The sequence below is a fragment of the Antechinus flavipes genome, chromosome 1, assembly GCF_016432865.1.
Source record: "Antechinus flavipes isolate AdamAnt ecotype Samford, QLD, Australia chromosome 1, AdamAnt_v2, whole genome shotgun sequence".
NCBI lineage: Eukaryota > Metazoa > Chordata > Mammalia > Dasyuromorphia > Dasyuridae > Antechinus > Antechinus flavipes.
This window is the reverse complement of record NC_067398.1, coordinates 503,603,083-503,630,216: the sequence shown is the minus strand read 5'-3', so window position 1 is coordinate 503,630,216 and position 27,134 is coordinate 503,603,083. Positions and strand designations below refer to the sequence as shown.

The window sequence follows — 27,134 nt, the reverse complement described above, 5'->3', positions numbered from 1 at the left end:
AATGATATTTATAGAGACCAAAAAATTTCAAAGAAATCCTGAGTTTTTTGTGAGTGGTTTAAAAAAATCTAATTTAGGATATTATTAACTAGTTGGATAGATATTCATTTATATCTGTTTCAGATATATCTGAATATAGTATCGCAATTATCCTAGTCTTTTGAAAGGCAATTAAGGGGTGGGCACAGTGGATGGAGCCCCAACCCCGAAGTCAGAAAAATCTGAGTTCAAATGCAGCTTCAGACACTTAATAAGTACTAAATATGTGACCCTAGGCAAGTCACTTAACCCCAGTTGCCTTGAAAAAAGAAAGAAAAGGAATGAGAGCAGAAATTCAAATTTTAGCAGCTCAAATAATGGTGAAAATATTATACCAGATCAAGATTTATTTTTAGTTTTTCAACCTGCTGAAATATCAATAACATTTCTTTTAGCCAGAGGTCAGGGAAAGGTTATGGAAAGTCTTGGTATCTTAAGTTGTCAAGCTCATTTATTTCTCTTGTCAGATCCTAAAACATTTCCAAATATTTTGTTGTCTTTGTCATAGTGAAAGTACTTTTAAAATCTTTTTTGGCAGAAATTTTACAGCTGTTTCAATTTCATCAAGTTGAACATGAAAAGACTCCCATGTTGTAGCTTTTCTAAATGTATATTAGTTTATGTATATACTTATGTGTAACGTCATAGGTAGGCTAACAAAAATATTGTTTATATGTTTGTTTTTTTTAAATTTGTACCATTAACCATTCATGGTGATTTTAGCATGCAGCTTGAATATTTTTTTTTAATTCTGTGAACAACCCTAGTGCTAAAAATTCTTGTTTTATAATTTTATACTTATTACTAGAAGAAAATGAACTAATTACTATTTTCTTTTTGTCCTTTTTGCACCTTTTTTGCTGCTTTCTCTTTCTCTCTCTTTTCTCTTTCTCTCATCAGTCACCTTGGCTTGGCAACAGTTCATTTTCCTCCTCACCATCCTCATATAATGGTCCCAGTGCATCTCCAGCAACCCTCCGTAGGAGATGTAAGGAGAATGTTCAAAAAGCGTTAGGTTGTGAGCCAGCCAAAGACACTGGGCAGACTCGTGGTGAGCCTGACTTGGATTCTAATGGGAAAGGGAAAGCTTACGCAGGGGATCAAGACCTGGCCTTTAGCTACAAACAACAAACTTGCAAAGGTGCAACGCTGTTTTCCTTCTCCTTGCAACTCCCGGAGTCATTTCCTTCTCTTCTAGACGATGATGGGTACCTCTCCTTCCCCAACCTTTCTGAAACCAACTTGCTCCCTGCGAACTTGCAACATTACCTTCCGATTCGCTCTCCATCGCTTGTGCCCTGCTTCCTCTTCATCTTTTTCTTTCTGCTGTCCGCTTCTTTCTCAGTGCCGTATGCCCTCACTCTTTCCTTCCCTCTGGCTATGTGCCTCTGCTACCTGGAGCCCAAGGCAGCCTCCTTGAGCGCCTCACTAGACAATGACCCGAGTGACAGTTCAGAGGAAGAGGTGTGTACCTCAGCATAGAACACACTTCCTTTTTGTGTTCGGTTCTTCAGTCCAAAATAATGTTAGATGGCTGCTTCAATAGTGGTCCTACTTTCAGAGCCTCATTTATTGTCTGTGCCAGTATGCTAAGAGGTTTTGTGTGTTTGAGAGTATAACATGGTCCCCCGGGGTTAGGCACAATACTTTGTGTTTGGTCGTAGTCTGGATTCAACTTGGGAGATTTCTCCATTCTCCAGGGCAACAAAAATACTGACTGAAATCTCAAATTCCCTTTAAAGTTCTTGCTTAATCCAGGAAAGGTCTACCAAAGAAACATATTACATGTAAAATAAGTATAAAATGAACAATAAGAATGAAGGCATTTATGTTGATATGATGAAAAATATTCTGATTTGCTGTTTCAGAAAGTCATGACTCTGAGGTAGTTAGGGTCTCAGTCATACTATCCTTGAACGACATCAGGACCAGTAAGTAAAGAGAATTCTATGTGGTCATTTCTAATCGTATTTCTTCAGGAGATGTGTGATAGACCACTTGCAGCTAAAATCTTCAAGTCATATGCCTGAGGATTAGGAAGATGGAGACAGAATCCATAAATCCAAACACACACATACATACACACACACACACACACACACACACACACACACACATCCCTTTAAAATGTCAGGGGAGTTCAGTAGTCAACCAGTAGAACCCTGGTAGGTGTGTTCTGGAACTTCTGGAAATGGATTTCTTTAACAGCTGTTCCAAGATTTTATTTCTGAATACTTTGCTGTAATGTGAGCATCCTAGTGGGTGAGGTGGAAGCTGACCTGAATGAGCTATGCTACCCTTTGGCCATCATTCTTTCTTATTTTCATAGAAACATAAGCACCCCCATAAATTTCATTCCAGCAAACATAGTAGCATAGACATCAGGCTCTCTTTTTTTTTTCCCTGCCTAAATTTCTTCCCAGGCACCAGCTTCACATAAACATGAAGCATTTTATTGCAACAGATAGCACAAATATTCCTGAGAATGTTTAAAATTATTATTATCATAATAATGTATATTCTTTTGAAGGTATGTGTATGTTTATATGCATATATACACACAGATACTAGATATGTCTATTTCTATATATATATATATATATATGTCTTTAAGATAAATCACAAAATCAAGGCAACACAGAAAGAGGAAAAAATGTCTTAACAGTTTTATTTAAAAATACATTGATTTAGATTTCACCCATGAACATATAGGAATGAAGACTAGAATTGATGACTTATAATATTAACATTAACATTAGTGTAAGTTTTGCAGTTTTATGCAAAATATTGTACTTTCATGTAGGAAACTACACAGCTTTTGTGCCTAATCCAGGGTATACATTTTGTTGTAAACAGTGCATGAAAATTAATGTTAAATTTGGGCATGTCTGCATTACATTGGCAAAACAAATCACAGCAATTAATTGTTGGAAATGAGCTGTATCGTTGTATTAAAATATTCAAAACCTATGAATTAAAACTAGTAACTAAAGAATTTACTTTACCCTCTACTTTTGCTAAAATCCTGCCTGTATGAAGAACTCTTCACACATTCCATTGTTCTTCAGTGGCACCAAGTTTATATTTGGTCATTTATCTGTACTGAAACTCGGATTTCTTTTTATCCTGATCCATATCTTCCCATATGCCCAGAATGCATTAAAAATAATTATTAGCTGATGAGTTTTACTTTGGTAGTTTCAGAAAGCTCAGAACAGGAGGGAAGGTACATATTTCTATTATGGATAATTGGGTTAATCATGGAAGACATTAGGTTTAGATCAGATCTCAGTCTATAAGGAAGAATAATTTGCCTTGCTACTGTATGGAATTTGGCCCCTTGAGATTCTTCAGTGTAATTTGTATTGCTACAAGATACTGAGTACACAATAATGCTAAGAAATCAATTGTTTAATTTAATAAATTATATTTAAGATGCATAGGCATCGTGTTTTACCATGAAAGATCATATGACACTCTATCTTATCCCAACTGACGTATAAATAAAACCTACAAATGGAATAAAATTTCATTAATTTGGGTTCATTAATTTGGAATTTGTGAAAGTTTGAACAGCTTAGACTTTTAAACTATTTACTATGTATGAAAAAAGAATTTGCCAAATAAATTCATAATATGAACAGATTTTTAAGACATATCTTTTAAAAACAACTCTTTTTCTTGAAATTTAGTAGTAAACACTTGAAGTAGTTTCTATATTAATTTTGGATCAGTTTTACTTATTCATGAAAGCTTGAGTTCTTTTCAAAATGTGCCATTTTCTACTAGACTTTTTACTAATTCGGGCTCCCTTTTCCACTAATCACTGCTTTTCAGTGACATTTCACCATAATTCTCGGAATTAAGTATAAAAAGGAGACCATACTGATTTACCCATATTTAACTCTAATTGTTCTTAGGTTGACAAATATACATTGGTATTAAATCCCATTGACCTGATATCATTATTCTAAGAAAGTAACTATTTTTAAGTTTTCCTTTCATACTTCTCAAGTCATAGAAATTTAGAATTAGTAGAGAGCTATTAACTTGGCTGTAAGAAATAGACCTATCCAAAGATAAATTCAAATAACACCAATTAGAAAACAACTTACATAAGAAAAGAAAGTCAGGAGATAAGATTTGTGTCTTTTTTGGTACTTAGTACTTTGGTACAATCTGAAAGATTGAAAATGGAGGAAGACTCCTCAATTTTATATTGTCCAAAAGTTTAGATTGCCCCAACTTGTGAGTTATTCTATATCCTAGTTGGGATTTTCTATTGATCAACAATTCTCTTATTAGTATTTGGGTAGATTGGGGGCAGGTAGGTGGTGCCATGGAGAGAGCCTTGGGCCTGGATTCAGGAGGACCAAAAGTTCAAAATGCTCTTAGACACTTGACACTAATTGTGTGACTCTGGGCAAGTTACTTATCCCTGATTGCCTTATCCTCCCCCCTGAAAAAAAAAATTGGTATATAATTGTAAAAACAAAAATTACTTTAAAAGACCGTAGAATTCAGTATAATATAGTAATGCGTATGGCTTGGCATCTTCATAAAGTAATGGATCTAAATTGTACTGTTTAAAATATTGGAACTAAAACTGTTTAAACCAGTCTAGAATTTGCCAATAAGCTTAACAATGCATGTAGGTCATTCTAGGTCGAGTCTAGACTATAGAATGCTGTGCTTTGTTTTTATTGTATCTACCAGGTGTTATTTTTCTGCTTTATTTGTATAGTATTTAGCAGGATGACATATTTAAGTATATAGTTTAATATACTTTATATTTTGCAAAAAGCAAAAGCAAAAACATTTAATCTAGAAAATATTCAATAGTAACTTTGTCAAATGAATGACATTTTTGCACAAATGCTCTGTATACTATTGAGTTACTTATATCTGCCTAAGTGAACTAATTGGTAATGCAGACAGCCTAATAGTTCATAAACAAATGTAAATAATCAAATCTGTATAAATGAGGGGCTGAAAGTCAGGTGACTGTTATAGTAGCTTTTAAAAATGTTTTATAATAAATTTCACCTCTCAACTCCAAGTAAGCTTAACATGACAAGCAACTTTTAATACATTAAACAGAAATATTTAATAGATTCTTCAGGGGTTTAGTTAAAGAAAATATGGGAGGGAAAGGGCAACAAACCTACTTTCCTCAAGATATAAACCATTAGAGTCTTTCCAGACAGTTCAGATTGGCTAAAATAGTCTACAATAAAATATCTTGCTATGTCTTCCTTGAGTCTTCCTCTGAGTCTGTTCTATTGATCAAACCTAGTTATGGTTTTTCTTTTATTCTTGCTTAAAGCTGCATACTGTTGGGAAGGTGTAGTGTGTTGCAGGTCACAGTCATAGAGGTGGACCTATCTGAGTTGTGACCTGCCCTATTTGACAGACTGTGTTTTTATTTTCTATTCCTGCCTACCTTCTGGACCTTGATTACTTGTGTAATCAATAGACTGACAGTGAACAGACGGATACTGCAGCTGATGGTGAAACCACTGCCACTGAGGTTGGTATAGTAACTACAAGCACATATGGTGTACAGTTGTTAGCCAAGAAAGTGTAATATAATATAACTCTGCCTGTAATGAATACTTTGGACATCATGCTTATTTTATAGTGCTTTGCCTGTAAATTTAATGAATTTTCACCTGAATCAAAGGAATAAATAAGATTTGAATGTAATTATTAATCAAGTATAAAAATCATGAAAAGTTTATATATGATAGCTAATTTTAAGAAGCAATTATGGTAGTTTCTTTATCTTTTCTCCCTCACCCAATTTTTGTCCTTGTGTATATATGTGTATGAGAGAACATTGCTTCCTTTTTTTCCTTTTCCAAATGCATAAAATCTAACTTTTAAGAAAATGAGCCCATACCACAGTCATTTGCCTATAAGAGGGAGTGAGGAGAGGAGTTTATTCCAGAAGTATATGGAAATTGACAATATATGCTAAGAATTTTACTGCCTTGAAAACAATGACAGTAGTTCTTCCTTTTTTCCCTCTTATTAATCACTCAGCATATACTTTTGAATAAAGATCTTTAGAAAAAAGACCTAACAGTACATATACATCATTCACATTTTCTTTATTAGAATATGACAAAGAGAATAAACTTTCATTTCCAAAATGAATATTTTGCACTAAGTGGCATTTTACTCAAATAATTAAAGGGTTCCTTTTCTAGTAATCTATTAAAGCTTTCTTACAGTGTGAAAGATTTGTTTTTATTCATGCATGTTTTATCAACATAATTAGAAGTTTCTATATAAGTAAATTAATTTATCTTTTTAAAAAATTTTCACTGGCATATTTGTATAATTTATTGATTTTCAGAGGAATCTGTCTGGCAGATAAATAATACCTAAAAGTAACTGCTGATAATGTGATGAGCCAGCTTGAAATGGTATTTTAGTTGTTTCCTGTAAAAAATAACACATTATAGAAAGAATAACACATTCTGGAGAGTAGAGGAAGAGATTACTAGTCATGACCATGGGAAAAAAAAGCATTTAGTCACTCACAGTCTCATTTCCTTATCTGTTAAAGATTATTAGCAGGGGCAGCTAGGTGGCACAGTGGATAGAGTACCAGCCCTGAAGTCAGGAGGGACCTGAGTTCAAAACTGTACTCAGACACTTAACACTTCCTAGCTATGTGACCCTGAGCAAGTCACTTAACCCCAATTGCCTCAGCAAAAAAAGGAAAGAAAAGAAAAGAAAAAGTATTAATATACTACCTACTACAGAGAATTATTATGAGGAAAGAAATCTTTAAATCTTGGAGCATCATACAAATATGAGTATGTGTTGAGAAACAAACATTCAGAGATGAAATTTGAATATTTGAAAATTATTGAGTTAAGAATAAAATGAGAAATAATACAATGAAATCTGACATAGATTGGGAGAAATGTTTCTGTATGATTTTTAGAATTTTTTTTGAAAAATTGCCAATGTAATAAAAATACCATAATAGTAGTATTATATCCCAAATTTTATATACGTATGTATGTACATATATTGGTAATTGGTTATTGTCCTTTGCTCATCATTTTTGATCATATGTATATTTGAGGTTAAGAGTGCTACATTTCTGTCCTTATGTCTCAGAGTCTGGCATATAGTAAGTGCTTAATAAATGTTTATCAATTGATTTATCTCATAAATAATCAACATTTTTAAGTGACTCTTTAGGGTTCACAAACTGCTTTACATAGATCATCTTATTTTATCTTCCCTAAATCCCTAGATGGTGTAGATACTATGGATATTATTATTTCCATCTTAGATTTGCATAAACTTTTGAATTACATGGGTTAGGTAGTATGGGTTTACAGAGATGTTAAATAATGTTTCTAAGGATATACAAGTGAATGCTGTCCTTTTTCTGACCCACATTCAACTTGTGATCTGCCACCAACTCAATATTCTCTCATTGTTATATTAATGTACGTAATCATATTTGTAATTTTCACTGCTCATCTTACTTTTTATATAATTTATACTAGAGTTCAGCTTATAAATTGATGTACTTGATCACTTTGAATTTTAAACCAATTCTCCACAGTGCTGACTTCCTGGGGTGATGTGGTCCTTCGTAAACTTCCTAGGATGATGTGAACTTTGAACACAAACCTGGTTTAGTTCTTCTGTCATTTCATTAGTGATCTGTCAAATAATAATGAACCAGTACCCACAGCAGTCATTTGGTGTACTTCAAAGGTTCATCCTGAACTCTTATGAACCTTTCATGTTTTTGCTCTTAGCCTTACCTATATGTGTAGCTGTTTATCACACTTGGAAATTATGATATTGATGTTTCAAAGGCATGCTTAAACTGAGATGGAAGCCATCATTCTCCCTTTCCTAGTCACTCTCTTTATATGTGAATGTGTGAGTTTTTTATAATGTGAAGTCCACAGTAAAGCTCCGGAGCAGGAATATGCAGCTCATCTGTTTCAGTCTTGGAATGATTTGTCTTGGTAAGACTTTATTTTCCACTTTTTCTTGATGCTGACAGTCGGATCAGGAGGAAGATGCAGACCTCAAGGCACAGGTAGAAATGAAAAAGTGAATGTACTCTTAAGGTGTGGTGGTCTAATCTCTCAGCATGCCATATAGTTAGAATGTTATCGATGCAGTATGTAGGATGATGGCATTTGTTCCCTTCGACTACCATGTCCCTTACCTTTCCCTTTCTTCTTCACTTTTTTCAGAATAGTCTGATTAAGCGAATAAAGGGTGAAAATGTGTATATCAAACATAGTAATCTAATGTTAGAGGTTGGTATTGGTATATACCAGTGCATGTATGTGTGTGGTGATTCTCCGTGGTTAACCTGTGGACTCTCACTTTGGTGCATGAAATGTGTTCTCCCACCTGCTAATAAATTGGATATATCTCTCCAGCTTCCTGTGACCTTTAGCCTGTATTAGAGATAGATGCCTTTTTTTTTTTTAAATATGTGTGTGCATATGTTTGAATTCTCTTTGATTACTTGTGATTTAGCTTTTCACAATTTTAGATATTTTTATTTTTATTTCATCTGAAGTAGATATTTTCTGTCATTGCCTTTAAAAATAGCACATCTTCACCAGTGTGTGTGGCAGTGTCATGAAACCTGATGGCTAAGAGCGCTACTCAAAAATTATTCTATACTAATCAGATTATCATTTTTGAATGCTTATTTTTATTAGCAGGCAGGGAGTGTGGGAAGAATCAGGTGTAATGCATTGGGTTTTGGTCTCTCTTTCTTTGCTTTTTGCATATAGGAGTTAGATAAAAATCAGGAAGAACTGATGAAACATCAGACCAACATTAGTGAGCTGAAAAGAACCTTTTTAGAGACCTCCACAGAAACTGCTGTGACTAATGAATGGGAAAAGAGACTTTCCACATCTCCAGTGCGGCTCGCTATGAGACAGGAGGATGCCCCAATGATTGAACCACTTGTGCCTGAAGAGGTCAGTGATTCATCTTCATGTTGGAAGTATCATCTTTTCATGCCGCCTTTGCTTCCACTTACTTGTTCTTCTACAATGTGGAAAGAGATTTAAGTTGGGTCTGAGCAGGCTGATTGAACTGATTTCACCTGCTTTCTGTTGCATGAATTGAAAACAGCCTCACAGAAGGCTTTTCAATATTTAATGATTTCAGAGAACTAGCTATCTCATTAATTCATATTTTGCTTTTGGACCAGATAATATGTAGAGGGCAAAATAACAAAATAAAAGATAGCATATATTTAAAAATTAGGGCAAATGTAAACTGAATGGACTATAAACTACCAAAGAAGGACTTAATGAAACCCCTTAATTAAAAGGAGGAATCCAGAAAATTACAGTATGATATGAGATTCTGGTTTTCCTTCAGATGATTTCTTGCTTCTTGTAACTAAGGACTTCTCTCAAACTCAACTGAGTCTTTGTCCTCAATTGTTTCAGAAATAGGCTACATGAGCCTATTATAAAAGAAAACCAATAGAAGGATCTAATGATTATGAGAAGATCATTAGATCGTAGTCCTAGAGCTGAAGTAGACCTCAGAAACTATCTAGTATAGCCACCTCATTTTCAAGATGAGGAAACTGAAGTTCAAAGCCATATAAATATTAAATATCAAAAGCAGCATTTGAACCAGGGTCCTTTGACCTCAGAGACAGTCTTCTTAATCCTGGACTGCTCTTCCTTTCCTAGAACCTTGTCTGGGATGCTGAAAATGTTTTGTGGTTTCAGTGATCTGCAGTTAATTGTTCTCCAATCAGTTTTCTATTGCAGACATATATTTTAGGCTTGTACTGGGAAATGAATACAAAACCAATTTTTGAAGGGAAAAACGTATATTTTGTTTGTAAAAAATTAATCTTCCATCTCATAGACCCCTTAGAGTACACAGGAAGGATTTTAGAATCCATCAATGAGTAATAACTTTTTCTTATACAAAGACATTTAAGATGCAACAGTTCTGTGCCTATTTAGTGTCTTCTTTTTTTTTTTTCTTAATATTGTATCTCTAAAGAAAAGGTCTTATATTGATTTAATATGTTTCTAATCATGACTGCGTTGCAATAAAGCAGTGCTCAGCTACAATAAGCCTAAAAGATCAGGAACCCCTCATAAACTGTTTAAAATCATCTTTTAAAGAGTTTTTAAACATGTTGTATATTGAAAAAATCTTTAGTTCACTAGGTTCTTATTTGAGGCAGCTAGTTGGCTCAGTAGCTAAAACACTAGGTTGGAATCAGGAAGATTCATGTTCATGAGTTTAAATCCCCATTTCAACACTTGTTAGCCGTGTGATCTTGGGCAAGTCACTTAACCATGTTTGCCTCAATTTCTTTATCTATAAAGTGAAGGAAAAGATAAATTACTCTAGTTTCTCTGCCAAGAAAACCCCAAATGGGAGACACAACTGAATTACAATTCAGATTCTCAATTTCTTTATTAGTCTTGGTTAAATAAGAGTGACTCTAGCATATAATGTCCCTATATTTAAAAGTTTTCATCCTTTTTGAAAAGTCAGAACTCATGTCACTATTATCTTAATATAAGGTTAATTATATACACACAGGTGTGTGTGTGTGTGTGTGTGTGTGTATAATCAAAGCACCTGCCCTACTATATATTCATTCTATTTTTTAAAAAAATCATTTTTTGAGTTTCAAATAAGATTTTTTAAAAGATTCTTTTAAATTAATGTACTTTAATACAATTGTAATTGCATTACTGAGGTCTTCATACACATGTCAAACATAATCAAAACTATGAGACTCCCACAGTCTTACCACTGACCCTCAGCTATTGTTCTTTTAACATGTTTTTGTTCAGTATAACCTGAAAGCCATAAATGTCTTGGAAGACATTAAATTATCAAGTGCAATGATAGGAGGTTCTATGCTTATTATTCTATAAGCTTAAAGTATACCTCCTGTCTGAGAGAGCTTAGGCTAGAATTAGGAGAGTGAATAGAGATAGTTTAAAAGTCTCTTCTATTCCTTTTCTGATTTATTATTTCCTGTTTTAAAAAAGTGAAGGGTTATGATAGAATTTCTCCATCCCTACAAGGAAGAAGATAAGAGAAAAAAATGGGTTTAAATTTTGGTAGATGATTGGATATCCTAAAGAAGAATTTCTAGACTACTAATTCTATAGTACATGAACAGGTTTTCAAGGGAATCATGTCTGGCTCTCAATTTGAGAAGTTAAGGTTTGATTTTCTCCAGTGATGAGATTAGTATGAACTCCTTAAGGTTCTTCAGTTTCACAATCAAATCTAGACTTAATATGAGGATTTTACCTGATAGCATCATAAACAAATTAAAAGTTTCCATGTTAAAAATCACTCATTTTCAACATAAAACTGCTTTTCATATATCCTGCTAAAAAGCATGAAATAATTTTGTATTTGGAAATACTTTCAAGCTCGTTGATTTACAAATGTCTACAACCTATATCAGTCTACCCATCTAATCAGTTAATTTTTATGACTAAGCAGGTTCAAATAAGAAATCAGGAGTATTAAATCTCAAAAACACTGATTCATTTTGCTTACTTTTAAATTAAAAAGCAAAAAACCCTATTCAACTTTTAGATGATGGGATTTCTTTCCCCCTTAACCCCATTCTCAAAAATAATAACCTTAATCTTGTCAGAATGCCAAGGGCACTTGAGCTTAAGGACTGATTATGTCCTTTTAGCTGCTCCTTTTGTTAAAATCTGTCATAAGATGGCATTTCATAAAAATTAAAGAAAGGCTGCTGATTTGTAGTGTGCATTTTTTTTTAAGTTTTATCTGTTTGAACTGAATCTTAATGAATCCCAATTGTTTTACTAACACTACTGATTTATGAACAATTGAAAAGGAGAAAGGAAATTGAAATAAATATCTGTTTAAATAAATGAACTAATAGGATTCATTCTATTTTGCTAACATTTAACATTTGCATTTACTTGCTAATTTCATTCATTTAAATTTTATAAAGCCTACTTTCATTTTGTCAGTAGTGTATTGTGTAGTCAAATTGTGCATCATCTTTATTGAAAGCAGAACGGCAGCATGGATAATATAAGACATTCAGTAATGCAGAAAATGTTTTAGAATAAAGTTAAATATACATACACAAAGAGGGCTAGCCTTCTGGATAGGTAGAGTGATACCTATCACCTGTATATGGTATAATTTGAAGAGATTCTTACCACAGGAACTTTTACCCCAAGATAGTCTTCTGCCACTTTTTACAATATCCAAAATTCCATTAAATATTTATTCTTTTTAGACTTCTTAAAATGGCAAGTCCCTTTAGAAAGCAAAATCCTTTAACCTATTATTGGATTAAACTTTTCATGGGGAATATTTTCAAACTTGAAGTCTAGCCAAGAAACCAAGCCCCTTGCCTTGGAACAAAATTCAAAATGGATGCCAGATTTAGGAAGAAGATCAGAATAAATAGTGTTAAAAAGAGGAGGTTGTCATATACAAACAAAATGATTAAGAATAGAGTATCTTTCCATCTTTCCTAGTGCTAGTTCAACATGTGTATTAATCATCAGACATTTATCAAAATGTCTACTGTGTGCCAGACAACTGTGCTAGGCACTTGGGGGATTATAATAATAATAATAATAATAATAATCCTTATTGTTAAGGAATTTATAGTCACTTTTGCCTTACAATTTTTTGCTCTTTTGACTTGCTCAGAAGAGTAGATCTAGTTAAAATCTTCTTGCTACAGGAAAGACAACATAGCTACTTTGTTCTATTCTTGGAAAATACAAGCTTGATTGTATCATTCCTCATATGCCTCTGAATTTCTATCTAATTATAAATGAGAACCTAATCTTCTACAGACAACTTTTAATCAGAAGGAACAAGTATGTCCATTCATAAAAGCAACTTGGTCCTTAGAAGAATTCTTAAATTGCATTTCTTCTATTAATAATCTATGAATAGATTATGACTAATTTATTATCTGTTATAACTACAAATCATGACTCCCAAGTTACTGAACCAGCTCCCAAACCACTGAAAAATAAGGCTGAAGATATGAAGAGGCTGGATTTCCTCATTGAATAGGGATACACATATGAGTGACTTATGAAATTGCTGATTGAAATAAGTGCCTGAGAAACTCAAATGTTATCCTCAGTGAAGACTCTCCTGATCACATATACCACCCATTTATAATAAGTTTTGAAAATCTTTTTTAGCTCACTGAGAGCTTTCTTTGCACATTTTGGTATATTTTGACACTATGATTGTGTGTGTGTGTGTGATAAATTGTCAATACACATAACTTTTTATAAGGATAGGCATTATACATTCCTAAATTTTGTAACTCCCCAACTACCTATCAAAATACTTTGCACACAAGTGTTTAATAAATGTTTGTTAAATGAAATTCACCATACTCAGAATCCAAAATAAATATTTGAGCTCATATGCTTTATTTAAAAAAAAAGAAAAAAAAACTATCTGCATGTCTTCTACTCTCATTATTTTGTATAATTAATTTGATTCTATTTAGAGTTCATTCACACTTTAAAATTTAAATCTTTTACTTCCTACTTACTACGTTTATATCTATATACACACACTCATACACAAAACACATAAATACACATTAAAAACACATTTAGATTCATGAATAGTCTATGCTGACATTATGTGATAGTAAACACCAGAATTTACTGAAGACCCTGTTTACCTTTCATTTTTAACCATTATAGTCACTTCAGTGAATGGGAAATGATGCTTTTAAAACTTCCTCTCAGCATAATTCTGAAAATATGTGTTTAATTTTGACCTCTCCACACAGTTTTATAATTTGTGTTAGATAAACAGACATTGATTGAAAAGATAATAAAATCTATGTTGATGGTTGCGTTTCATCCTTTTCAACATAAAATAATACCCAAATAGAAATACTAGGAATCTTTTTAGAAAATATGATGATAAACTAGTTCATAAGCTATCTTATTCCTTTTTAATGATTACAGTGTTTGAGCAATTACTGTCTGCTAATCTTTGTCCAAGATGTCTTTGAATCAGCATAAAACACAATTTTCACTAGACCATTAAAAGACCAAATAAGCCTGGTCATTTACAATTTGGTTTAAATTTTTTATGGAATAGTAATGATAGGAAGAGAGGTATAACTTGTTGTTAAAAGTTACTGACATAAAACTGCCTCTCAGGACACTATTCTGTCTGATAATAAGTAAAGTGACTTAATAAATAGAACTGAGAAAATTAATTTTTATTAATTTTTTAGAAAACATTGCTCTATGTTAGACATTTTTCTTTCTATGCTATCTTAGTGACTCTTCTGGTAACTTTTTGTAAAATTAATATCCAAAGGCTATTTAAAATGGCAGAGAACTTAATTGCATATTCAAAAAAGTGGAAATGGTCCAGGGAGTTGGGGGTGGTGGAAAGGCTTGAAGGTTAAAAAAAAAAAAAAAAAAAGTATATGAGTTTACTGTTCCATAAAAGGAACAAGAACAAAAAAATTTACTTGAAAATTATCCTCAAATTTCTGTTTATTTCCCTTTTGATTCTCTTCAGATCAGTTAACACAATAAAAATCTGCTTCTGCTGGAGATATGCATGAATACTAGATAAGCATTTATATTGCAAAATATAAGAGCTCTCTTCCTAACTTTCCTTTTTTGGAAACTGTCTACTTCCCCCTCTCCAACCCAACCCCCTTTATTCAAACAGACCAAAGAAGAAAGAGAAATATCTGAAAAAATTATATTTTTGCAGCAGGGAAGTTCTTCATTCCTTGAGTCTCAGGTAAAAAACAAACATACAGGAATTTTCAAGATGGAATTGCTTTGGCACACTTAAGTTTCATTAGAATTAGTCCTTAGTTTTCATTTTTCTTGCAACAGTTACTGTATTTTAAAATAAAGGTAGGTGTGCTGTTTTTTGTTTGGATCTAGGGGGAGGGGAGTTAGGGTAATCTCTAACTATTATGATTAGCAGATACTAATGTTTTCTTGCTTGATGTCTTCTACCTTTAGGTGAGTGTATATCTGTGTTTTTGATGTACCAAGCATGTATTTTTTCAAACACTAGTTCTGAAAGTTTTTATCTTCTCTTATGACTAATGTATATATTCTTTATGGGTTTCCATTAACTCAGATGATCTTGATTGATGATGATAGTTCTGAATTTTTATTGATCTTTCCATTAGCCAAAAGATTTAAAGAGACTGAAGGAAAGAGATTCTACTGGAACTATGGTTTCTTCTCATCAAATCATTTTGCAGAAAACTGTCCCATCAACCTTAGAGGTTATTTTTCAGTTCCTTAAACTATTACTAACACATAAATACGTATGATCCATATGCATACATACACATACATTCATACATATATGCATACGTTTATATTCTATTCAAATATTTAGGTTCAGGCTTTGACATATGATAAATATGAAATTAGATGCCATATTAATCATGTACTGCCTATAAAATTCTTTAGCTGCTTCATCACATTCTGGTGGTCCTCTGCTTTCATAGAGAGGTTTATTGTAGAGGAGTTTGACTTCTTCATAAGATTTAGGAAAATAGATGAAAAATAAGCACAATATAATGTTCCCCAAAATGGGAAAAAGTAGTCAATATTTATAATAGATTTCAACCATTTACAAAATGGAAAATATTTAATTATTGAACATCTTTGAGACTCCAACTTAATCCCACAAAAGCAGAAAGATGTAGCTAAAGTTATGACATCCTTTCCCCAAATTTGGGGATTTTGCCAATTACTTAAAAGGGAAGAAAGAATTGAAACATTTTTAACTGAAAAGGCATCCTTTGATTTTCTCACTTTACTCTAGGAAGCACATAAAAAGCTGTAAACAATGCAGCATGTTCATGTACCATAGAATGCCTGACTGCTTAGCACAAAAAGCATATCTGCCTTTAGTCATACTTAGTATTAGATGTTTAAAGATTGGAAAATCAAAAAGTGATATGTCATTTACAGTTAATAATTTTCATCTGGAAAGAGTTTTCAATCTAAATTGTCAGACACCAATGTTGCCACCTGCCATTTTCTGGTACCTCAGAATTGAACATAACTAAGTCTTCAAATAGCCCTTCTAGTTTTCTTAAAAGATTCTTATTTGAAAAACTGGAGAACCAGACATTCTAATTTAGCTTTTATATTTCAAATATAGGGCACAGAGGATTGGGTTATTGTAGACAAAATACCCACTGAGGTAGTTGATGGCGATTCAAAAAAAATTGTCACTTACAAAGTGGTGACTGTGAGCAGCAAAACTGGTGACATCCCTGCTGATATGTTAAAATCCAGCACCATTGAAATGCAGAGTTTTGATGACTTAACACGGGAAATGCAATGGAAAGAAGAAAGCAAACAGAAAACATACACTTTAGGAAAATCTTATGATACTGTCTCTGGAAAAATTGTGACCATGACAGGAAAAGCTAAGGAGGGTGAAAAGGCAGGAGAGCCCTCCACACTTGAAGCCCTCCAGAAATTTGAGAGAGGGATGACAGAATCTGTGAAAATCATCCCTGTAATGACAGAATATGAGGTCCTAGAAGCCATCTCAGATGACAGAGCCAGGAGAGGATCTGAGGTGCAGATTGTGAAAAGGAAATTATCAGAATCTTTGGCCCCCATAAAGGAAGCTGAATCCCGGCTGCCAAGTCCAGATGAAGAAAGTCTGAAGAAAGCCCAGAAGCTGGAAAAGGATTTGGAATTACGCACTGGCTTAAGAAGTATACAGCCTCATGGGGTAGAACATGTGTCAGACAGTGAAACTTTAAAAGCAGAATTTTTTGCTCGCAAAGAAAAAAGCCCATCTGAATGGAGATATTCCCGGGAACCAGGATTCACCATTGCCACTGCTCATTATGTCAATGAATCAGCTGCATCTCGAGTAGTGGTAACCAGTGACTCTTATATGTCCTGTAATTTAAAGATTAAAGCATGGCTTTTTTTGGAGCCATACCCTTCTACCCTGAACCTTTCAGTTTCTCTTGCTACTTGGCTTTATGTTGACAACGGGCAACCCAGCTTGTTTATTTTTTCATCGTTAAATAAGGACGGCAGTCCAATTATGAATTAGACATTCAGCCTTGCACTTTAATTTCAAATTCCCTGTAACTGAAGTGTAATATTGCTGCTGTGGCTTGCAAAGAAAATGGGGAGAGAAAGGTCTGCTTAAACCGGCACCATCCCAATCCTAATAACTCTGCTTTTTAAAAGAAAAAAAATGCTTAAAATCACTACAGATTTGTGCTATTTTATTTCCCATTCTTTTCTGTTCCTGACCTCAGTCTCTCAGATTCTTCCTTTCCTTCCTCCCTTTCCCTCTCGCCTATGGCTTTGTTAAAATAATGTGTATGGATGTGTTTGTGGGTGAATGTTCTGTCCTGTGTTTGACTCTACATTTCTTTGTTTACTCAGACTAAGTCTACTGGTGAAAAGATTTTGGATGGCTCAGATATCTTCACTTTAATAGATTCTGCAAGAAAACCCACAGAGTTCATAGGAGGGGTTACTACTTCTTCACAGCACTGGGTTCAGGTGGCCATTTGCTTTCCTTTTTGGCTTTTCTGACTCTATTTTCATATATACGGCTTTTGTGGGTATACGTGCACACATACATGAATATATGACATTGTATGCATGTATGTACATATAGGTACCCATATGTTTGTGTTGTGTAGATATATATGTGGCTTTCAGATATATGTTTGTGCATGTATGCGTGTGTGTATGTTTGTAAGCTATTTTGCCCTTAAAATATTTCCAGAATGTCTTAGGTTATTATCCTAATTTAGCATTCTATTATTATTGTGCCTATAATATACCTTTCATTCATTTCCAGTAAAATAGAAAAAAGTTCATAAAGCTTTCACGCTGTGTATCTCTGCAGTATTTATTTTCATTTTGTTTTACTTGGCTTAGCACCTGGCCCCTAGACTGTTGATATCAATGTGGATATGCTATAACATTTTTATTTTAATGTGTGTGATTTTTTTATATTGCATTTTGTTCTTCTGTTGCCCATATTCTAAAGTAATAGCCTAGGTTTCTGTTGGAGGCTAAAACAGATGTTGGAAGCGGGGAGCAAAAGTGATGGAGTTGGAGATAACATGTTTTTTAAATCTGTTTCTAGTTTTTAGCCTTTAACATAAACATTAGGCAACTGAATGAGTGGCTTCTGTTTTATTTTATTGATTCTGAAGAAGCATCTTGATAATTTTTCTCCACACAGAGAGCAGAAACCAAGACGGAGCCCAGTGAAATACAGAAAGAATCAAGCGAGCAGCACCAGCAACTTAGTGCAGAGAAGGTTGTTCAGCAAACAGTGGTGGTGGAGGAGAGACGTGTGATGAATGTGCATGCAAGTGGGGATGGTTCTAACCTGGCTGGAACTCATTTGGATGCTGCAGCTCAGGCAGCATCTGCTGTGGCTTCTAATATTACCGGGAAGGCGGGTTCTGCTCTGACTGAGGGGGCTAAAGAGGAGAAAAGGGAGGAGGAGGAGGCAGCTGATAAATCTGTGATCAAACAGGAAGAGATTGCCGCTGCTTCTCATGAGCAAGAGGAGGAGCAGACTGCAAGATCCCTCATTTTGGAATCATTGGAATCAAAACCTCATTTTGAGGTAACTAGTGGTTGACAGTCCTTTCTATGCTAAAGGCAAACCGATCGATTCTGTCCTGAAATTGTTACCTCGAGAGTTTAAATAAGACATGGAGTTCAGTTTGGTTCTCTATCTTTTCAAAGTGCAGTTTGTTTCTCCTCTTATTTCTTCCTGCATGGCAGTTATGGAGCTTATTGCTAGTTTCCATCTTTGACAACATTTAATATGATGATGTCGAAAGAACTGTAGACTCAGAATTGGGAGACTTGGCTAGCTCTATCTAGGGAATAGTCCTGTAACCATTCTGAGATGCTTCCACATCTGTAAAGTGGAGTCAATGATAATTGCCCTGCCTATGTTATAACAACATAATTGTTGTGAGGAAGCCCTTTGTAAAGTGCTTTGGAAGAATCAGGGATTACTAGTAGTCTTTTGTAATTCATGAAATTAGCAGTGGAGGATAGAAGTTGTGATCCATCAAAAATAAAATTAGTTGATAGGTGTTTTATCAAATTAGTTGATAGGATTTTTCTTTTTTATATATTATTTGGAAGAATCAAGAAATGTAAGTTCTCATAGAGTAGATACCAAAAATTGCAGTAAATAATTATTTCTTCAGTTTTGTAATCTTAGAGAAGAACCTCTTTTAGTTTTAATGAACTAGCTGTTCATTTCTTACCCCACTTCCAACAACAACAATAAAAATTAACAGATTAACAGGATTGTGTTATTAGTCTATATATTGGGACTATTGAATGGGAAAGAGAAGAAAAAACTGCTAGAAATTTTTCCCCCAAAATTCCTTCACCTGGAATATTTTTAATAAATGTAAAGAATGTCTTGCAATTTCAGGAGATTCTATTGTCCTTATATGTGTGCATACCTCATTTTTTCCTTGCTCCCCATATAATGCAGCATACATATATTCTACACTAATCTGATGCTTATATCATTAAAAAAAGAAAGGCAGAAAAAAATTGCATCACTAAACTATAACAAACACTCTCCTTGCTTCCTGTTGACATAGTCACCATCTGTGAAGACAGAGACCATCAGTTTTGGCAGTGTCTCCCCAGGAGGAATTAAGTTGGAAATTTCGACTAAGGAAGTGCCAGTAGTTCATACAGAGACAAAAACCATAACATATGAATCATCACAGGTAAGACTTATGATAGAGGTGAAGCCATTTCTACTTTTCTCTAATTTATTTTTTTAGTTTTAACCTAATTTAAGATGAATTGTTTCTATAAATTTGTTTTTCTGATAATGACAGCTGGAAAGCTCCAATCTTACTGTGTTATCTAGAGATAATCAATAGATATAAACTTTTTAAAATTCTTATTAAATGTAATTACTACAGATCATAGAGCCCATAGCTATAACAGCTAGATTTGTCTGTTCTTCTATAACTCAGGTAGACCTTTGAGCTTGACAGACCGTATAGCATAGTTCTCATAATCAGGATACAAAAATAGATGCATTGAATACTGGTCTTGAAATTATAGTATTATAAAGTTAGAAAGGAAATAGGATTATAGAAATTATCTGGTATAACCACATTGTTTTATGGATGATGCAACTGGTATGAAAAGGAAGCCAAACATGAAAAAAAATTCCCACTCCAACATATGAGACAGTGGTCATCCAGCCTCTGTTTGAAGGCTTAAGGAAGGGAAATCCATTTTCTATTGAGGATATGCCACTTTTAGACAGCTGTAATTATTAGGAATCTTCCCCCCCTGAAATCAGCCTAATTTCTTCATAGCTTTCAACCACTGCTGCTGTTTCTGACATTTGAAGCCAAATAAAACAATTCTTTCATATGACAGCTTTTGAAATGCTTGAAATTTAGCTACCATGTACTCTGTTTTCTATTCTTCAGACAAAAATGCCCACTTTCTTACATTAACCCTCATATTACATGAATTCAGAGCTGTTCCCCATCATCCTTCCCTTTCAGAAAATCGGCAGCTTAAAGATTCCAAATGATTTATCCAAGGTCACATAGTTCATAAGTTATAAAGCCAAGATTTAAACCAGATCTTATTCCAGAGCCACTGTGTTTCTGTTATACTAGAGAGTTGGCATTCAGATCACAGCTGTGCCATTTGCCATCATATGACCTGAATCAAATCAGTTTCATCATCCATAAAGTTGGGATATTGGACTAGATTTTGGTCTAGGGCTGTGAACTTTCTTTAAGACATTTTTATTTTCCTTTTCTGCCTTTTTCTATTTAGTTTTAAATAAATACTTAAAAATAAAAATTTTTAAAATTTGATAATAACATAGTTTCCTTTGAAATTTTGTATATTTTATCTGCTTAAGAACATTATTCTGTGAAGGGGTCTGTAGGCTTTGCCAGATTGTCAAAGAGGTCTGTCACAGAAAAAAGGTTAAGAATCTTAGTACTAAGCTCTTTGATCATAGGATAATATACCTTTCCCTCAATATGTTTTGAAACTAAAAAGTAAGCCTTTCCTACCTTAAGAAGATATGGAGGAAGAGAGAGATAAATTTTCCACTCTTCAGCTCTCTCCTTCTCTGGTGATTTCTGAATATTTACAGAAGTGTTTATTTCAGCAGTGCAGATAAAATTGTTAAAAATATTTTTCATTAACTTGGGGAATGTTTTTATTCCCCTCTACTTTGTGGGGTAGGTTGATTCCAGTGCTGATACTGAGCCAGGTGTATTGATGAGTGCACAAACAATCACATCAGAAACAACCAGTACTACAACCACCACACACATCACCAAAGTAAGTGAAAAAACAAATAAGTTTCATTTCTTGGCATGGGAAAGAGAAAGTTTGCCATTTCCATTATCCCTATCCCCCACAACCAATCAAACAAAATCCTCTACTTTTTTTGAAGATGGAATTTAATAAGTTCAGTGAATTTTAAAAGTTCCCTCCAATGTAGAAAGCCTTCCCACATGAATTTTAACAAACACAATATGGGAATGACAACACTGGGCAGTTTTATACTACTGTATTAATAACAAGATATATCACTATTTCTTGGCTTATTGTATTTCTTTTATGTTAGAAGATGTAAAGCAGATATTACTCTTATGGAATTTAGCACTTCATTCCATTACTTATATGTTATAGAGGTTCATTAAATATTTGCTATTTGTAAATCTTTCTCCAACTTCTATCTTATCTTCAATTCTAATCCTAACATTTTGAAATCTTTTCAGAAGTACTCTTTCATTTTTCAAAGAGCAATCTATGTTGAGTGTTTTCTCAGCATTTCTCAGCATTTCGATATTTTCAGATATTATTTTTTCCTTCCTGCAAAAAAAACAAGTTTTTTTTTTATGACTACATTTATAGAGTGTGTCTTTGTTTCTTTTAGACTGTGAAAGGAGGCATTTCAGAGACAAGAATTGAAAAGCGAATAGTCATCACGGGAGATGCAGACATTGACCATGACCAGGTAGTGTGCATATGCTAGAAAATACCTGGGCAGAGGACCAAAAAGATAGCCATGCTAGTTATGCTATGATTTCTTCTGGCATGTTCTCTGAAAAATTACATATATAGAGAGAGAGAGAGAAAGAGAGAGAGAGAGAGAGATAATTGGGTAAACGTTTCAAAGAATGATGGCATAATTCATAGCTAAGTCATTTTTCCTCATTTGTAAATTGTGTAAAGATCTCATGAATCTTCACCTGGCTACTGATCATGCATGTTCCACCTCCTTTTTGTTTTTGCCCTTCTGTGGTTTCCTGGGGATAGGCGCTGGCTCAGGCAATTAAAGAGGCCAAAGAGCAGCACCCTGACATGTCAGTGACCAAAGTAGTGGTACATAAAGAGACAGAGATCACACCTGAAGATGGAGAGGACTGACCCCAGGTAAGAGGCGTAGTGACTGTCCTCGGCTCTGCCAGGCTAGCATGTGGCTCAGGGCACTTCCCCTTCATCTTTCACCTTAATCCACCTCTCTTTTCTTATTCTCTCACTGGCACTTCTAATGATAGATTCCCAAAATATGGAGGACTTAGCATTCAGAGGGTTATGGTTTACTTCAGATCTGTCTGTACAGTCTTGATTTGCTTCTTCAGTTTGAAGCCTTGCCTTTGTTGCCAGTTAAAGAACGAAGAAGAGAACAGCTTTGGCTTGGGTGATCTCGCTGGCCATCCCATGTTATCCATGCTTTGATGCGCTCTGTTCATTGCCAAAATTTGAACTCTCAAAGTCGGTTTTCTATTATCTAAGCAGAACAAAGACCATTTTGTCCTGAAAGTCACAATTTGTATGTTGTAAATACTATGGAAACAAAATGGTCCCATTTCTGTTTGATAGCAAAATTACCTGATGGTAGACTTCCCCTCCAAACTTGTTTTGGTTCTGGCCCAGGCTGTATCTTAATTTATATCTGAAAGCCTGAGAGGTTTTTTGCAGTTTGGATGTCTTCTGTCTCTTGTATTTTACAGGTGTGTGTGTGTGTGTGTGTGTGTGTGTGTGTGTGTGTGTGTATGTGCGTGTGTGTGTGTGTGTGCGTGTGTGTGTGTGTGTGTGTGTGTGTGTTCTAGGATAGCATTCTGCCTCAGAATGAGGCAGTAATGCAGCCTTTTTGCAATGACCCTTCTTCAAAATGGCATGTCTTTCTAGCTGTTTTTTGGTGTGAGCATCATAACTAGACTGTATCTTTTGTAAGTGCACAAATTTGTCATGCATACTAACCTGCTATGCAAGAGCCCTCAATGCCTTGCTTTGAATGCCTAATGCAACAGCTGAACTGCTTGTAAAGTTTGTTTTGGATAATGGCCTCTGGACTTTGGAAGAACATCTGACAAACATAAGTGTATATTTATGTTCTCTAGCATTGGTATAAGAAACATAGTATGATGAGTGACATCTTTTTTTAAAAAAATGTTTTCCTGCTTCGGAAAAAACAGAAATCTAAAGATCACTATATTCAAACTACTAATTTATTTTGGACGATGGAAACAGGCCTTCTGGAGTGAGTACAGCCACTTCAGTGGCATTGCATTAATTCTTTAAAAGAAAGCATATCATCAGCAGTTACGTGTACTGGAATGATATGATTATCTGTTGTCAGAGGAAGCGTTTAACTTGAGAGACATTTCTCTTGCAATCCCCATTGGAGTGAATCACTCCAATGACTTCAAATAAATAATTAACTCATCAAATCTCTTTCCTGCAGGAATAATTTAGCTTGCATATGAATCCAGTCATGCACACCATTAGGAACACCAGAGCCTATATGGAGTCCCCGTTCTAACCCGACTGACTGACTTGTATCTGTCCATGGAAAATTTCAGTCCAGAAGAATTGATCTTGACTGTTAATAAAGACACTGGCAGAGAGATCTTCCCATAATAGAGCAATCCGATTCAGCATCAGTAAACCGATATTGCATGAAGCAACGATAAAATTGCAAAAGAGCAGCATTTTTAATTTTTACAAAATGTCTAAGTTTTCAGCTATACCTGCACGTTCATAACCAACAATATAAACAGTGATCTCATGTAACACATAAACAATTCATGCCTTTCACAGTTTATTATTAAAGTCTAAACAAAATGATAATTTGTTAGGTGGCAAAACCTTTTTTGTTTACAAATTAAATGAAGATTACCCTCAAATGCTAGACGCTGTATAGGTACGGTGTATAATGTTTTATCACACGTTAGATGTGCCAATAACACAGTTTATTCAGTAAACTTGAATCTTGTTCTTGTTTATCTGGTTTTAATATTATTATTATTATTCCCCTATAAAATGATGAACCCCTAATCCTATGGAAATATTTAATGCTTACAAAATGTGCTTTGTATATCTGATTTAATACCTTCTGAGGTAGTCATGATTTTAGTATTTCAACTTGATTTTCTTTCTGTTGTCTGCCTTGTTCTTCATTAAATCCAGAAAGCTTCCATTTGCCCTTCACAAATCCTGAATCTATAAACTGTCATTATTTTGGGGAAACTTGTACTTTCCTTATATTACAAGATTATTATTCTGTAATAACTCTATTGTTTTTTATTGATTTTTTCCTTTATGTTATTTGAAAAAAAAACAACAAAAAAAATGTGTTTCATTTCAAAACCTGGTCAACATTTATAATCTAGTTCAGAGCGAAGCCTTAAATTGTACAGAACTTCCACTGTAAACTATTGAGTGTTCAGTTATAAATATCCATTGAAGAGTTCTATTCTCCATCACACTGTCAACTGCATCACAACACATGGTGAATGTATGTTTCTGCATAGTGAAATAAAAGTGGTAAATGCATTCAAAATTGTATCGTTCTATGTCTAAGAACTTAATACTGTGTATGTTCAATACGAGGGCACAGGAATTGCATGACATCAAAGGCCTCATTCATCTACATGATATAAGTGTCTTGTCTTTCAACAGACCACACTGCAGCACTCAGACCATTTGAGGTATTGTGGTGGGGGAAAGGGGAAGAGAGTAAAAATGGAATGGAAAGCATGAAAATACACTTCTCATTGCAAGGTTTGTTAAAGGTGATCTGCAAAAGCATGCTCACTCATTTTGTTCTTTGTGTACTCTCTTAGTAAAAGTTTTAAAAAAAGAAAGAAAGAAAAATACACTTTGGAATCTCACTTTCCAATGCTGAGTGAAGAAAGTTGCAGCAATTCTAGAATAATTTTTTTGGGGGAAGGAATGAGGAGGCCCTTGAAAAGGAAGGGGACTATTCTCACTTTTTCTCAGCTTCCTAACTAAACAAAATGGAAGTGTGGTATACGCTTTGCAGACAATGCATACATTCAAAATGCTTCCACAGATTATTAACTATTATGTGATTAAAGTGTGAGCCCTTCTTATTGTATTTAATCCTATTTCAGTGGCTATTTAAATTAACGCTAGCCTTATGTCTTCACTTTCTGCTTTGCCCGGTGTTCAGAAATTTTAAATTATCCTGCCCAAAGATCAAGACACCTTTTGAAGAAAAGTTGCATTAAGACATATATGTTTATTATATAGAGGGATAGGATTTCCTTCACCCTCTTCCAGAGACCATATACTATCAGGAACTGATTGGCTTCCAGTTCATGTGAACTTCCAATCCCTTATGAATGCCATTGAGGAATTGAGTCATCATAAATGTACAGTTGTGATCAATAGAAGATTCTAGTCTGGTAAATCAGCACTGGACCTGTGGGAAACATCACATTTCCTCCCAAGGACTATCTGCATGGAGATCTGTCCCATCTGTGACATCCCATCACAAAGATGTCACCATTTAAAAATCCATTTGGCATTTTTTGTCTTCATTTTGTCTCTGTATTTAGTGATAGGTGTAATGTCTTTTATTATCATGAAGTCATTTAACCAAACATCTTCTCTTTTTGTCTGGCTCACTTCCTCAAAACTACTTATTTGACAGTTTCTGAATTACTGCATCCTTCATGAAAATTAATTAAATTGGAAAACTCCAAATACATCCAAATTCTACCATCCAAAATGGAATTCATTAATTCTGGACTCTTATTCAAGAGTAGTGCATGATCTCCTGACTGAACTTGAGTTCAAAGAACCAAAACCTGTAACTATTTATGTGACTTTTGTGGTTATAATCTTGGACTTCAGGCAAAATATGCATAAGATAAAAGGCATGTTTAAGTAGTATTTTCAAAATAACAATACCTTTGTGATGTTTCTTCAGTGTAAAGTTAGCAAAGTGAAGGTTTCCTCTTTTTATTTTTCTTCTTCTAAAAGCTTTCATCCAGATTAATTCCTTATATTTTGGGGAAAAAATTAGAAGAACATAGAAATCATTATGCTAATTCTTTCCAATTTTTTTTTCTATCATGAATGATACTTCCTGTGAGTTTCATTATATCTTCACAGAGAGGTTGGAAGCTATTTCTGGTGTGAAATTTGGACAATGTCTCAGGAAGAAAAACATTTCTATTTTCTCCTTATGCAAGGCACAGAGACTAATTTAAAAAAAAATTACTTGAATCACCCACTAACAATCGGATTTTTTTGGTATGATCTTGCCACAGAGTGATGGCAAGATCAGTCAAGTGATACTGACATTTGTAAAGGCTGATGTAAAGGAAATTTCTCCTTTTCTGAAGGATGGGTGAGAAATTAAGACTTAGAAGATCAATGTCTATTCTAGTACTCTGATGGTACTTTGATGTTATGATTCATTATTCTTTCCATCCAAGTAACTTCTTTAGTTTTTTAGTAGAAAAGTGATTGTTAACAATGTCTGAAATTTGAGTTTGCAGTTTAAGAAAAGGATCTTTCAAAGAGAAAGCATATTTGGTCATTACATTATTAAGATAGAGAAGCACACAGCAGCATTATATCCAGATACCAGTAATACTAAAGACCTGGAAAACATTTTTTCCCCCTCAAGTGATGGCTATTACTTTTTAAAATGCTATTATTCATCATGTACTAGGTAGAATTACTTCTCCGTTC

The 27,134-nt window shown here is 34.1% G+C and overlaps 1 protein-coding gene across 12 annotated transcripts in view; it reads left to right on the top strand.

The window, feature by feature from the left end:
- The window catches only part of EPB41L3 (erythrocyte membrane protein band 4.1 like 3), a 175,629-nt gene extending 150,660 nt beyond the window's left edge, over positions 1–24,969 (top strand). For 2 of the 12 annotated variants that reach the window (XM_051970412.1, XM_051970411.1), the window contains exons 13-23: positions 940–1,503; positions 5,516–5,569; positions 8,087–8,122; positions 8,838–9,029; positions 17,511–17,630; positions 18,325–18,717; positions 19,724–19,855; positions 21,357–21,455; positions 22,057–22,137; positions 22,440–22,556; positions 23,872–24,969. In XM_051970412.1, the coding sequence (XP_051826372.1) occupies positions 940–1,503; positions 5,516–5,569; positions 8,087–8,122; positions 8,838–9,029; positions 17,511–17,630; positions 18,325–18,717; positions 19,724–19,855; positions 21,357–21,455; positions 22,057–22,137; positions 22,440–22,550 (1,782 nt within the window). In that variant the 3' untranslated portion in view covers positions 22,551–22,556; positions 23,872–24,969. Of the gene's footprint in view, positions 1–939; positions 1,504–5,515; positions 5,570–8,086; positions 8,123–8,282; positions 8,349–8,837; positions 9,030–14,784; positions 14,860–17,510; positions 17,631–18,324; positions 18,718–19,723; positions 19,856–21,356; positions 21,456–22,056; positions 22,138–22,439; positions 22,557–23,871 lie in introns of all 12 variants that reach the window. The other 10 variants (XM_051970415.1, XM_051970413.1, XM_051970416.1 and 7 more) reach the window with 6 other exon arrangements.
- Positions 24,970–27,134: the final 2,165 nt, after the last annotated feature.